The 14916-nt window shown below is 45.5% G+C and overlaps 1 protein-coding gene across 6 annotated transcripts in view; it reads right to left on the reverse strand.

Moving 5' to 3' along the window:
* LOC139568548 (regulating synaptic membrane exocytosis protein 1-like) overlaps window positions 1–14916 on the reverse strand; it is a 126444-nt gene that overhangs the window by 33769 nt on the left and 77759 nt on the right. For 3 of the 6 annotated variants that reach the window (XM_071390458.1, XM_071390459.1, XM_071390461.1), the window contains 8 exons: window positions 12338–12468; window positions 11802–11973; window positions 11020–11173; window positions 10352–10411; window positions 9194–9347; window positions 7098–7211; window positions 6396–6458; window positions 3715–3804 (listed from right to left, as the gene is read on the reverse strand). In XM_071390458.1, the coding sequence (XP_071246559.1) occupies window positions 3715–3804; window positions 6396–6458; window positions 7098–7211; window positions 9194–9347; window positions 10352–10411; window positions 11020–11173; window positions 11802–11973; window positions 12338–12468 (938 nt within the window). The remainder of the gene's footprint in view (window positions 1–3714; window positions 3805–6395; window positions 6459–7097; window positions 7212–9193; window positions 9348–10351; window positions 10412–11019; window positions 11174–11801; window positions 11974–12337; window positions 12469–14916) is intronic. The other 3 variants (XM_071390460.1, XM_071390462.1, XM_071390463.1) reach the window with 2 other exon arrangements.

The raw sequence follows: 14916 nt of genomic DNA on the forward strand, positions 1-14916 counted from the left end.
GTGTTACCTGTCTTTATAAGGAGAGTGGAGGTTGGTGTGTGTGTACCTGTCTTTATCAGGAGAGTGGAGGTTGGTGTGTGTGTACCTGTCTTTATCAGGAGAGTGGAGGTTGGTGTGTGTGTACCTGTCTTTATCAGGAGAGTGGAGGTTGGTGTGTGTGTACCTGTCTTTATCAGGAGAGTGGAGGTTGGTGTGTGTGTACCTGTCTTTATCAGGACAGTGGAGGTTGGTGTGTGTACCTGTCTTTATCAGGAGAGTGGAGGTTGGTGTGTGTACCTGTCTTTATCAGGAGAGTGGAGGTTGGTGTGTGTGTACCTGTCTTTATCAGGAGAGTGGAGGTTGGTGTGTGTGTACCTGTCTTTATCAGGAGAGTGGAGGTTGGTGTGTGTGTACCTGTCTTTATCAGGAGAGTGGAGGTTGGTGTGTGTACCTGTCTTTATCAGGAGAGTGGAGGTTGGTGTGTGTGTACCTGTCTTTATCAGGAGAGTGGAGGTTGGTGTGTGTGTACCTGTCTTTATCAGGAGAGTGGAGGTTGGTGTGTGTGTACCTGTCTTTATCAGGAGAGTGGAGGTTGGTGTGTGTGTACCTGTCTTTATCAGGAGAGTGGAGGTTGGTGTGTGTGTACCTGTCTTTATCAGGAGAGTGGAGGTTGGTGTGTGTGTACCTGTCTTTATCAGGAGAGTGGAGGTTGGTGTGTGTGTACCTGTCTTTATCAGGAGAGTGAAGGTTGGTGTGTGTGTACCTGTCTTTATCAGGAGAGTGGAGGTTGTGTGTGTGTGTACCTGTCTTTATCAGGAGAGTGGAGGTTGGTGTGTGTGTACCTGTCTTTATCAGGAGAGTGGAGGTTGGTGTGTGTGTACCTGTCTTTATCAGGAGAGTGGAGGTTGGTGTGTGTGTACCTGTCTTTATCAGGAGAGTGGAGGTTGGTGTGTGTGTACCTGTCTTTATCAGGAGAGTGAAGGTTGTGTGTGTGTGTACCTGTCTTTATCAGGAGAGTGGAGGTTGGTGTGTGTGTACCTGTCTTTATCAGGAGAGTGGAGGTTGGTGTGTGTGTACCTGTCTTTATCAGGAGAGTGGAGGTTGGTGTGTGTGTACCTGTCTTTATCAGGAGAGTGGAGGTTGGTGTGTGTGTACCTGTCTTTATCAGGAGAGTGGAGGTTGGTGTGTGTGTACCTGTCTTTATCAGGAGAGTGGAGGTTGGTGTGTGTGTACCTGTCTTTATCAGGAGAGTGGAGGTTGGTGTGTGTGTACCTGTCTTTATCAGGAGAGTGGAGGTTTGTGTGTGTGTACCTGTCTTTATCAGGAGAGTGGAGGTTGGTGTGTGTGTACCTGTCTTTATCAGGAGAGTGGAGGTTGGTGTGTGTGTACCTGTCTTTATCAGGAGAGTGGAGGTTGGTGTGTGTGTACCTGTCTTTATCAGGAGAGTGGAGGTTGTGGTGTGTGTGTACCTGTCTTTATCAGGAGAGTGGAGGTTGGTGTGTGTGTACCTGTCTTTATCAGGAGAGTGGAGGTTGGTGTGTGTGTACCTGTCTTTATCAGGAGAGTGGAGGTTGGTGTGTGTGTACCTGTCTTTATCAGGAGAGTGGAGGTTGGTGTGTGTGTACCTGTCTTTATCAGGAGAGTGGAGGTTGGTGTGTGTACCTGTCTTTATCAGGAGAGTGGAGGTTGGTGTGTGTACCTGTCTTTATCAGGAGAGTGGAGGTTGGTGTGTGTGTACCTGTCTTTATCAGGAGAGTGGAGGTTGGTGTGTGTGTACCTGTCTTTATCAGGAGAGTGAAGGTTGGTGTGTGTGTACCTGTCTTTATCAGGAGAGTGAAGGTTTGTGTGTGTGTACCTGTCTTTATCAGGAGAGTGGAGGTTGGTGTGTGTGTGTACCTGTCTTTATCAGGAGAGTGGATGTTGGTGTGTGTGTACCTGTCTTCATCAGGAGAGTGGAGGTTGGTGTGTGTGTACCTGTCTTTATCAGGAGAGTGGAGGTTGGTGTGTGTGTACCTGTCTTTATCAGGAGAGTGGAGGGTGGTGTGTGTGTACCTGTCTCTGTCAGGAGAGTGGAGGTTGGTGTGTGTGTACCTGTCTCTATCAGGAGAGTGGAGGTTGGTGTGTGTACCTGTCTTTATCAGGACAGTGAATGTTGGTGTGTGTGTACCTGTCTTTATCAGGAGAGTGGACGTTGGTGTGTGTGTGTTCCTGTCTTTATCAGGAGTGTGGAGGTTGGTGTGTGTACCTGTCTTTATCAGGACAGTGGAGGTTGGTGTGTGTGTACCTGTCTTTATCAGGACGGTGGAGGTTGGTGTGTGTGTGTACCTGTCTTTATCAGGAGAGTGGAGGTTGGTGTGTGTGTGTACCTGTCTTTATCAGGACAGTGGAGGTTGGTGTGTGTGTACCTGTCTTTATCAGGAGAGTGGAGGTTGGTGTGTGTACCTGTCTTTATCAGGAGAGTGGAGGTTGGTGTGTGTGTACCTGTCTTTATCAGGAGAGTGGAGGTTGGTGTGTGTGTGTACCTGTCTTTATCAGGAGAGTGGAGGTTGGTGTGTGTGTGTACCTGTCTTTATCAGGAGAGTGGAGGTTGATGTGTGTGTACCTGTCTTTATCAGGACAGTGGAGATTGGTGTGTGTGTTCCTGTCTTTATCAGGAGAGTGGAGGTTGGTGTGTGTGTACCTGTCTTCATCAGGAGAGTGGAGGTTGGTGTGTGTGTACCTGTCTTTATCAGGAGAGTGGAGGTTGGTGTGTGTGTACCTGTCTTTATCAGGACAGTGGAGGTTGGTGTGTGTGTACCTGTCTTTATCAGGACAGTGGAGGTTGGTGTGTGTGTACCTTTCTTTATCAGGAGAGTGGAGGTTGGTGTGTGTGTACCTGTCTTTATCGGGAGAGTGGAGGTTGGTGTGTGTGTACCTGTCTTTATCAGGACAGTGGAGGTTGGTGTGTGTGTACCTGTCTTTATCAGGAGAGTGGAGGTTGGTGTGTGTGTACCTGTCTTTATCAGGAGAGTGGAGGTTGGTGTGTGTGTACCTGTCTTTATCAGGAGAGTGGAGGTTGGTGTGTGTACCTGTCTTTATCAGGAGAGTGGAGGTTGGTGTGTGTGTACCTGTCTTTATCAGGAGAGTGGAGGTTGGTGTGTGTGTGTACCTGTCTTTATCAGGAGAGTGGAGGTTGGTGTGTGTGTGTACCTGTCTTTATCAGGAGAGTGGAGGTTGGTGTGTGTGTACCTGTCTTTATCAGGACAGTGGAGATTGGTGTGTGTGTTCCTGTCTTTATCAGGAGAGTGGAGGTTGGTGTGTGTGTACCTGTCTTCATCAGGAGAGTGGAGGTTGGTGTGTGTGTACCTGTCTTTATCAGGAGAGTGGAGGTTGGTGTGTGTGTACCTGTCTTTATCAGGACAGTGGAGGTTGGTGTGTGTGTACCTGTCTTTATCAGGACAGTGGAGGTTGGTGTGTGTGTACCTTTCTTTATCAGGAGAGTGGAGGTTGGTGTGTGTGTACCTGTCTTTATCGGGAGAGTGGAGGTTGGTGTGTGTGTACCTGTCTTTATCAGGACAGTGGAGGTTGGTGTGTGTGTACCTGTCTTTATCAGGAGAGTGGAGGTTGGTGTGTGTGTACCTGTCTTTATCAGGAGAGTGGAGGTTGGTGTGTGTGTACCTGTCTTTATCAGGAGAGTGGAGGTTGGTGTGTGTGTACCTGTCTTTATCAGGAGAGTGGAGGTTGGTGTGTGTGTACCTGTGTTTATCAGGAGAGTGGAGGTTGGTGTCAGGTCTGAGGCAGGTGCTGCTGGCACTCCTCACCCGGTCCAGACCGGGCTGCAGATCACTACAGTAGCACAGAGGGAAGAGAAGGGAAAAGAGGAAGAGGCGGGACAGAGTGAAAGGACGCGTGCAAGCCAGAGAGAAGGAATGGTAGAGTGAAAAAAACAGAGAGAGAGAATCGAGGGAAATAAAGAGTCCAAGACAGAAGGAAGGAATTGCAAATAGAGGTGGGAGGGGGAAACGAGAGACAGAAAGAAAAGAAAGAACAAACATTAGATACAGAACAAACTTATAAGGGGGCTTGTAAACCTCCATTCATTACAATAGCGGTCCTTTGCGGCCATACTGTACAGTCAGTCCACCTGATGTGAAGGTTGGAGCGTTGCCATGGGAACTTGCTCTTGGTGGAAGAGGAGAGTGGACTGGGTGAAATTTGCGTGAGCAGACAAACTACAGCACAAATACTCTCTCTATCACACACAATCTCTTTCGTCCTCCCTTCTCTCTGGCAGGGAGTCTACTACAGTCGAGGGTCTTGTCGTTGTCATGTCATGGCCTTTGTTGGGGCCATGGATGTCAACACAACACTGGAAAAGATGCTGTGTCCAACTAGCATCGCATGCCTCACATGACACCGAGCCCCAATGTATGCTATGGTTTGCAGTGTGCCAATAAGGACTTAGTTGTTCATTGTTTAATACAGTCAACCCTGTTGTGTGTCCTGTGGTCTTACACAAGTTGAGGTTAAGGATGAGCATTCGATCACTCACAAAGGGATGGACGGTGGAGTGCAAAGGCAGGCCTTTTGGGCGGCGGGAGAGGGTAATCCGTGGGGTTGGGGTGGAGAGGTGAAGTCCGTTGGGGGTGGAAGGGCGAAGGGAGCGAGTAGGGCGTCTGTTCGGGGTAATGGGTTTCTTACCTAACGGTGACCTCATCAGTGAACCTGAGCACACGGTGCGTGAGGACGCTACGGGCGGCGGGACCGCCCCCTCCCTGATGCCCCCGGGGAGGCTTGCTCTTTAGGCATGCAGGGAGGGTGTTGCTACACGCGTGTGAATCCGTGGGAGATGGTATAGACGCATGCAAGAAAGGAAAGAAAACCTAGATTTGACATGCATGCAAAAGGAATGAGAGGACAAATACTGAACAATGATAAAGATGTGCAAGGAAACCCAACAGTGACACTGAGGTAAACAAACAAACAATATTAAAACAGCAAAGCAATAAAAATGTCAGATGGACATCTCTAGAGCTTGAGACATGGAGGAGGAACATCCAGATTTGACATCAGAATATCACATCTACTCCATCCTAATCCCCATTCTCAGTATTTCCTCTCCCCAACTACTGTGTAGTGATGGGGGATTGTCTGATGGAGGCCCGAGACATAGACGACCACAGAGAACACGGTGAAAGTAGGGATGGGGGATTGTCCTGCCGTCCATTATATGGATGGAGATTAAATGTAATACTGATGATATAAGGCCATCTAAACAGATGTTAAGTTGCACGTGTCAAAGCATTATAGCATGGGGAAACCAAGCATGTAATGTATCTACTGTGTATAGGACAGTACACAGGATTATAGTATTAAAATATACAGTGAAGTACCACCATAGTATTACTGTAACAGATCCGGTGCAGGGTCATCACATTATAATAAATAATAATTTGGTGGATGCTTATAGTTGTCCGGTTGGAAATGTGTTTTTTACATATCCCAACTCCCCCTGAGACACCCTCGGAGACGGGTACCACATCGGATCTGTAAAGCTCTGTTAGGAGTCGGAGTGGGGAATGAATTGTGTTGAGAGAACGTTGATACAACGGCATAAGCCACAAAATGCCTACGATGAGTTGAGTTGAGGTTTTGGGGAAGAGAAAAGGGAAAGAGAGCAGGGTTTTCTTATTCTACTCTCTTACCTGTATATGTCCTTGTGTATACCATTGACTAATAGGGGCATTTTGGGTGGTAGTTTATTGCTGGACCTAGCTACGCCCCTGTGTAGTTATTTGAGTGTAGACCGTGCATTGATTGAGGGGGAAAAAAACAGAAGAGGGGAAAAAACAATACAATTGTATAAATAAAATGTCCAGGCAAAAATAACATTAATCTGCTATTAATAAAATGTTCAGACAAAAAATGTAATTCACCAAGAGAGATTTTCATACTATTCTGAGGTAAACGATAGAGCTATTCTGTAATCTAATCTGTTTAAAACCAATATAATCTCAATGTTTTTATGGTGTCATGGAGAGTGTGTGGTACTATTTTTGGCCTCTCGGGTGAACAAAATAAGTCCCTTTGTGTCTGAAACGAACTCATCGATATTCTAAAACTATATAAAGCTGAATACATTACAAAGATGACTTTCACATTGTCCACTTTCTATGCAGGTAGACAAAAGCGAACATTGATGCAGTACATGGAATAGGAACACATCAAATTAAACAAAAATATTGCCACATGATACATAACATACACTTTCTTTATCACAACCATAGACTGTAGTATCACTGACCAAGTTAAAAATGGAGTTGTTAACATTGAATGACAATGCAAAGAACGATGGGTAATATAATAGAAGAAAGATGGTGGGTAGGGACGATAACAGTCACGTCTCTGGCTTTTTGGTTGTTGTTGTTTTTGTTTACCTGTTTGTGTGCAGGCACTCGGCACTCCCGCCTCGGATAGACCTGTGCATCTCGAGGACCTCACTGTGATTGCCATGGCGATGGGTGAACCGAACAAACCAATCAAAAACAACAACGTAAGAGGATGGTCAAATCAGACGAACCCGCTCATGAGAAATGAATGAGAAGAAATCATGAAATCATAATTTTGATTCAGCATCAATAATAATAAATATGATACTAAACTTTTAGGAAGAGGCTTTTGCATTAGACTGTTAGTCGTATTAGTAATTATTAGTATAGAACAGTACTAATGTAGCCTGCTATTCCACTTGTCCTTGGAGTATCTGACACTTTCAACCTCAAAAATTAAAAGCTAGTGGTCAACCACTTTGAAATAATTGTGCATATAGGAATACTGTACTTCTACAGGTATTTCATTGCAAATGAACATAATAAGGAGGAAACCATGTCGGCATCAACTCCTATATTGAACTCAAAGCTCTACTCAAATAAGATACTCCAAAGTATATCCATATTGTACACAAACACTGAAACTTCACTGCATAACCTGCACACACTCTCTCCCTGCCATAAGTCACCAAACTATTCTCAGACCGGCTGTAATCTTAAACTCCCTGATACAGTACCTACAGCATCTAACGTCTAACCTCCTCCCTAATAAACAAAGGCCACCAGCCACCACTGTCTGGGTGATGTTACCTGTCCTCGGAGTACTCGTAGTCCGAGTCCCCGGAGCGGTGCTCCCCGTGGGAGTCATGGTAACGAGCGGGGGAGCAGGAGTGGTGGCGGTTCTGATGGATCTCATCCAGACTCCTGTAGGACATAGAGAGGAGTGTTACTGAGGCTTTGGTTACTGAGTGTTACTGTGATAACATTTCGCTAATAATGTTGGTTTTGTCATAGTGTGGACATAAAAGGTCATTGATTTGAGCCATTAAAGTGTGCTGAAGAGTCATCCTGTGGGTATGAATGAATGTGAATAGTAGTGAAGACATGAAAACTATGAAATAGCACATATGGAATCATGTAAAAACCAAAAAAGTGTTAAACAAATCAAAATATATTTTAAATGTTAGATTCTTCAAAGTAGCCACCCTTTGCCTTGATGACAGCTTTGCACACTTATGGCATATGGCTTATGAAACTTTGAACATACCACAGAGCACCATTAAATACATTATTAAAAAATGGAAAGAATATGGCACCACAACAATCCTGCCAAAAGAGGGCCGGCCACCAAAACTCACAGACCAAGGAAGGAGGGCATTAACCAGAGAGGCAACAAAGAGACCAAAGACAACCCTGAAGGAGCTGCAAAGCTCCACAGCAGAGATTGGAGTATCTGTCCATAGGACCACATTTAGCCGTACACTCCACAGAGCTGGGCTTTACGGAAGAGTGGCCGGGAAAAAAAGCCATTGCTTAAAGAAAAAAATAAGCAAACACTGTTTGGTGTTCGCCAAAAGGCATGTGGGAGACTCAAGAAACATATGGAAGAAGGTACTCTGGTCAGATGAGACTAAAATGTAGCTTTTTGGCCATCAAGGAAAATGTCTGGCACAAACCCAACATCTCCCATCACCCCGAGAACGCCATCCTCACAGTGAAGCATGGTGGTTGCAGCATCATGCTGTGGGGATGTTTTTCATCGGCAGGGACTGGGAAACTGGTCAGAATTGAAGGAATGATGGATGGCGCTAAATACAGGGAAATTCTTGAGGGAAACCTGTTTGTCTTCCAGAGATTTGAGACTGGGACGGAGGTTCACCTTCCAACAGGACAATTACCCTAAGCATACTGCTAAAGCAACACTTGAGGGGTTTAACTAAGGGGAAACATTTAAATGTCTTGGAATGGCGTAGTCATAGCCCAGACCTCAATCCAATTGATAATCTGTGGTATGATTTAAAGATTGCTGGAGGAGCTGGAGCAGTTTTGCCTTGAAGAATGGGCAAAAATCCCGGTGGCTAGATGTGCCAAGCTTATAGAAACATATCGCAAGAGACTTGCAGCTGTAATTGCTGCAAAAGGTGGCTCTACAAAGCATCGACTTTGGGGGGGTGAATAGTTATGCACGCTCAAGTTTTCTGTTTTCTGTTTGTTTCACAAGAAGATATTTTGCATCTTCAAAGTGGTAGGCATGTTGTGTAAATCAAATGATACAAATCCCCCAACAAAATAGGAAGAATTCCAAGGCGGGTGAATACTTTCGCAAGGCACTGTATAGAGATAGAGATAGAGAGAGAGAAAGAGAGAGAGAGAGTGAGAGCGAGAAAAAGAGGGAGAGATCGAGCGAGAGAGAGAGAGAGAAAGAAAGAAAAATAGAGAAAGAGAGAGCGAGAGAGAAAGAGAGTGAGAAAGAAAGAAAGAGAGAGAGAGAGAGAAAGAAAGAGAGAGAGAGTGAGAGAAAGAGAAAAAGAGAGCGAGACAAAGAGGGACAGAGTGAGCGAGAGAGAGAGAAAGGGAAAGAGAGAAAAAAGAGAGAAAGAAAGAGAGAGAGAGAGAAAGAGAAAGAGAGAGCGATAAAGAGAGCGATAGAGAGAGAGAAAAAAGAGAGAGAAAGAGAAAGAGAGAGAGAGAGAGAGAAAGAAGAATGCAGATGTGTGTGGGTGTAGTCTCGTCGAGAACCAGGCAACATCGTGATTCCGATGTACGTGAGACTAGTTTAGGTATCAAATCAAATCAAATCAAATATTATTTGTCACATACACATGGTTAGCAGATGTTAATGCGAGTGTAGCAAAATGCTTGTGCTTCTAGTTCCGACAACTGCGTGATATTGAAACTGCAGCTACCTCTGCATGGGGACGTGTGCAGGGCGGGAGCGGGTCCTTGTTATGTCCTCGCGGTGAGGGGACACAGATCTGGAGCGGTGCTGGGCCAGTCTCTGCTGTTCTGGGACAGTCAGGGTGCTGTTCCTCTCCCTCTCCCTCGAGTTACGCTCTGCACCTACACACGTACGGAGGAGGAATCACAAAATGTGCCAGTGTTGAGCACTCACATCGCCACTTCAGGTGATCGCTTGGTTTTCCCAAAACTACAGAGATCATGCTGGTGCTTCTATTAATACAGTGGCCCATAGCAGCTCTAGTCTAATCAAACTCATGCCACGTGAGGGAGCTGAGAGGACAAATGATACAGACTGAAAACTGTAGCACATCATAGTGTGATATTTTACACCGGAGGTTTTTTGGTTACATTTGAAGAGTTGCATTGGATAGTTACACCAGGTATTGAGCTAACTTATGTAATGGACTGTTTCTGCATTCGACAAAGTTACCCCATTGCCAGCTTGCAACGGCAACCTGGCTAAGGCAGAAACTGTCTGGCACCCAGGCTAAGTAGCCTTGTACCCTTTTTGAAATAGCCGAGCCAGAACAGCACAGTTCATGTTGACCCTATGGTGTGAATCAGGCACTGGTTTATACACCGTATCCTTGTGTTGTACGGAGTCACTACTACTTCAGGCTCTACTACCAGACATGCAGGTGACGGCGTCAGTGGAATGGACAGCGACATCACGGCTCTATAGTTCCATGCACTCAGTGCTCCCAGTGGATCTTCTCTACAAGCTGCATTACTACGGTCCGGCAGAGGAGGAGAAAGGCTGTGGACAGTATTATGGCAGAACACATACTATAATAGAATTGTAGTAATACCATAGTATCATTGTAGTATACGCTGGTATTACAAAAGGCTGGTAGAAGTACCCCTGCCTGTTTTAAATCAGAGTTAAATCCAAAGTGTGGGGTCAAATTGGGAACCAAGGACGTTTCCCCCGATGTAAAACATCTCTGAGGTGGTCAGTTGGGATCAAATGACGTAGCCCATGGTTAGAGAGGCCAGATAGGCCGGGGTATGAGGGGAGATATAACGCGGCCGCACCTCTCTCCTCCAGTGCTGGACTCTCACTACTTGAAGCTGGGTAACAGTAACCATGCCCCCCCACCCACCTTCAGATACTACCGCTATACCTGTATCATCAAACTCTGTGTCAATGATGCGATGGGACCCTGCACAACGGTGGATAGACACGCACACACACACACACACACACAAGGTAGGGTTACACACACACAGTAGGGTAGAGGGTTTACACGCAGTAGGGTAGAGAGTTTACACACAGAAGGGTTGAGAATTTCCATGGCAGTTGCGATCGATCTCGCACACACAGGAGACAAGTTCATAGGAACTTCATCTTGGCATACTGTAGCAGGGAGAATCTATTTCCCGAAGTCAGTGTCAATACATCACACACACACGCACGCACGCACACACACACACACATAATGTATATACTGTACACACATACACACACACAAACGCACGCATGCACACACACAAACGCTCTCTCGTTCGCTCTCTTTCACACACAAGCACGCACGCACACACGCATGCACACACACACACGCATGCACACACACACATAATGTATATACTGTACACACATACACACACACAAACGCACACATGCATGCAAACGCACGCACGCACGCACGCACACACACACACACACACACACACACACACACACACACACACACACACACACACACACACACACACACACACACACACACACACACACACACACACACACACACACACACACAAGACTTACTCTGTAGTTTCTTGCTGGGGCTGTCGTGAGAGGTGTGTCTCCGCGGGAGGTAAGGGGATGGCTGGGGCAGAGGTAGAGAGGACACGTCGTGGGTCTGGAGCTTATACCAGTGAGGAACGTCGTCCAGCAGGGCAGTCTCCAGCTCTATCAGGATCTAGGAGTGAGAGGGAAGAGAGGGAGGAGGAGGAGGAGAGAAAGTGAGAGACATATAGAACAAGACAACGTCAGAATTGAGGACATGATGGCGTCCATCTGTGGTTCTCTGTGCATGTTTGAGTTTGCAAGTGTGTGTGGATACGTGCAAATGAATGTGTGTGTGTTTTGTTTTCTGTGTATACTGTATGTTTATGAAGAGTTTCATTTCAAAACGCTACATATTCATTTTCACAAATGTTGGTAAATTAGCTTTAATTGTTTAAAGAAATGATCAACGAGATCTTATCCAGAATGACTTACAGTGAGTGCATTTATCGTAAGATAGCCAGGTACGACAACCACATATCACAGTCAAATATACAGGACACGAACATTCCATTCCAGCTAACCAATGGGTATATAGCATTTTGCAAAACAGGAAAACATTCATACACATCTAAAATCTATTAAATAAAAATCTGAAAACAGTAATAATTTACACACAAATATAATATCTATGAATAAAAAACGAGAACAGTAATAATTTACACACAAATGAAGATATAATTCACATGTACTATAAACAGTGTGTGTGTGTGTGTGTGTGCGTGCGTGCGTGCGTGCGTGCGTGTGCGTGCGTATCTTACCTCTCCCAGGAAGTCACTCTCCTCCTCCTGTATTCTAGGTTGGTCCCAGACAGTGATCTCCAGCATGCGTTCTCTGAAGTCCCTGCGGTGGACGTGGGAGTACAGGAATGTCTGGTTCCACTTGGGCCCAGCGCTCTTCTTTACCGTCTTGGTCCTGCGCTTGCTCTTATCACTGGGAACATGACAGGGGAGAAGGCAGAGGAATGTTAGGGGAGGGAAGACGAACCTTAGAAGGTGAGTCAAAGGAAGTCAGCGAGTCATGTATGTATCTGTCACATACTGTCCCCATATAAGGGTCTGTGACTCACTATAAGGATGGTGAAATATAACAGAAAACTACATAGACAGGAAGCAAATCAGAAGAGAACGTGTTGACAGTGTGTTTAAAGTATATTGGATACAGTTACATAAGAAAACGATTAGTTTATGTACAATGTTGAACCCCTGTACTGGTAATATACTTCAGTAATTACTGTGTGTTTACACATGTATAAGAACTACTTAATGTTAACCCTAGTAATATGAGACCGGTTTACCTTCGGTCAGGGAGGAAGTACATCTTGACGTAGGGGTTCCTGGGTCGTCCGTCCGGTCGGGGGGGCAGGTCTATGGCTTGAAGGACGTTGACGATCAGTTGATGGCCCACTTTGTCATACCACAGCTTTACCTAGGAACAACATTATGGGATTAGATTAATGTGACTGAATGAATCCAGTTAGAGTAGACCATTGGTTGTGGATTACACAGGACATTGTGAAAAGTGCAATATAGGCCATCTATCAATCTGTCTGGCTGTTTGTTCGTAAATCCGTCCATCCATCCATACATCCATGTATCCAGCCTCCCCAGTACAGTCCAGTATAGTCCAGTATAGCCCAGTATAGTCCAGTATAGTCCAGTGTAGATCCAGTATAGTCCAGTATAGTCCAGTGTAGATCCAGTCCAGTATAGTCCAGTATATTCCAGTATAGTCCAGTACAGTCCAGTATAGTCCGGTATAGTCCAGTACAGTCCAGTGTAGATCCAGTATAGTCCAGTACAGTCCAGTATAGTCCAGGGTAGATCCAGTACAGTCCAGTATAGTCCAGTACAGTCCAGTATAGTCCAGGGTAGATCCAGTACAGTCCAGTATAGTCCCGTACAGTCCAGTAGAGTCAAGTACAGTCCAGTATAGTCCAGTACAGTCCAGTACAGTCCAGTGTAGTCCAGTGTAGATCCAGTATAGTACAGTCCTGTGCAGATCCAGTACAGTCCAGTATAGTCCAGTATAGTCCTGTCAAGTCCAGTACAGTCCAGTATAGTGCAGTGTAGATCCAGTACAGTCCAGTATAGTCCAGTATAGTCCTGTCAAGTTCAGTACAGTCCAGTATAGTCCAGTGTAGATCCAGTACAGTCCAGTATAGTCCAGTATAGTCCAGTACAGTCCAGTATAGTCCAGTATAGATCTAGTACAGTCCAGTATTGTTCTAGTACAGTCCAGTACAGTCCAGTACAGTCCAGTATAGTCCAGTATAGTCCAGTATAGATCCAGTATAGATCCAGTACAGTCCAGTGTAGTCCAGTATATGCCAGTATAGTCTAGTATAGCCTGGTCAAGTCCAGTATAGTCCAGTGTAGTCCAGTATAGTCCAGTGTAGTCCAGTATATACCCAGTACAGTCCAGTGTAGTCCTGTCAAGTCCAGTACAGTCCAGTACAGTCCAGTATAGTCCTGTCAAGTCCAGTATAGTCCTGTCAAGTCCAGTACAGTCCAGTATAGTCCTGTCAAGTACAGTACAGTCCAGTATAGTCCAGTGTAGATCCAGTACAGTCCAGTACAGTCCAGTATAGTCAAGTATAGTCCTGTCAAGTCCAGTATAGTCCAGTATAGATCCAGTACAGTCCAGTATAGTCCTGTCAAGTCCAGTATAGTCCAGTGTGGTCCAGTACAGTCCAGTATAGTCCAGTGTAGTCCAGTGTAGTCCAGTATAGATCCAGTATAGATCCAGTACAGTCCAGTGTAGTCCAGTATAGTCCTGTCAAGTCCAGTACAGTCCAGTATAGTGCATTGTAGTCCAGTATAGTCCAGTACAGTCCAGTACAGTCCAGTGCAGTCCAGTACAGTCCAGTATAGTCCAGTGTAGTCCAGTGTAGTCCAGTATAGATCCAGTATAGATCCAGTACAGTCCAGTGTAGTCCAGTATAGTCCTGTCAAGTCCAGTACAGTCCAGTATAGTGCAGTGTAGATCCAGTACAGTCCAGTATAGTCCAGTATAGTCCAGTACAGTCCAGTATAGTCCAGTATATATCTAGTACATTCCAGTACAGTCCAGTGTAGATCCAGTACAGTCCAGTATAGTCCAGTATAGAACCAGTACAGTCCAGTACAGGCCAGTGTAGATCCAGTATAGTCCAGTACAGTCCAGTATAGTCCAGCATAGATCCAGTATATATCTAGTACATTCCAGTACAGTCCAGTATAGTCCAGTATAGTCCAGTATAGTCCAGTGTAGTCCAGTATATATCCAGCACAGTCCAGTGTAGTCCAGTATAGTCCAGTACAGTCCAGTACAGTCCAGTATATATCCAGTACAGTCCAGTGTAGTCCAGTATAGTCCAGTATAGTCCAGTACAGTACAGTAGGGTCCAGTGCAGTCCAGTACAGTCCAGTATAGTCCAGTGTAGTCCAGTGTAGTCCAGTATAGATCCAGTATAGATCCAGTACAGTCCAGTGTAGTCCAGTATATTCCAGTATAGTCTAGTATAGTCCGGTCAAGTCCAGTATACTCCAGTGTAGTCCAGTATATATCCAGTACAGTCCAGTGTAGTCCAGTATAGTCCAGTATAGTCATGTCATGTCCAGTACAGTACAGTACAGTCCAGTATAGTCCTGTCAAGTCCGGTATAGTCCTGTCAAGTCCAGTACAGTCCAGTATAGTCCTGTCAAGTACAGTACAGTCCAGTGTAGTCCAGTTTAGATCCAGAATAGTCCAGTATAGTCCAGTATAGTCCAGTACAGTCCAGTACAGTCCAGTATAGTCCAGTGTAGATCCAGTACAGTCCAGTACAGTCCAGTATAGTCCTGTCATGTCCTGTCATGTCCAGTATAGTCCAGTATAGATCCAGTACAGTCCAGT

The sequence above is a fragment of the Salvelinus alpinus genome, chromosome 2, assembly GCF_045679555.1.
Source record: "Salvelinus alpinus chromosome 2, SLU_Salpinus.1, whole genome shotgun sequence".
In the NCBI taxonomy this organism is placed as follows: Eukaryota; Metazoa; Chordata; class Actinopteri; order Salmoniformes; family Salmonidae; genus Salvelinus; species Salvelinus alpinus.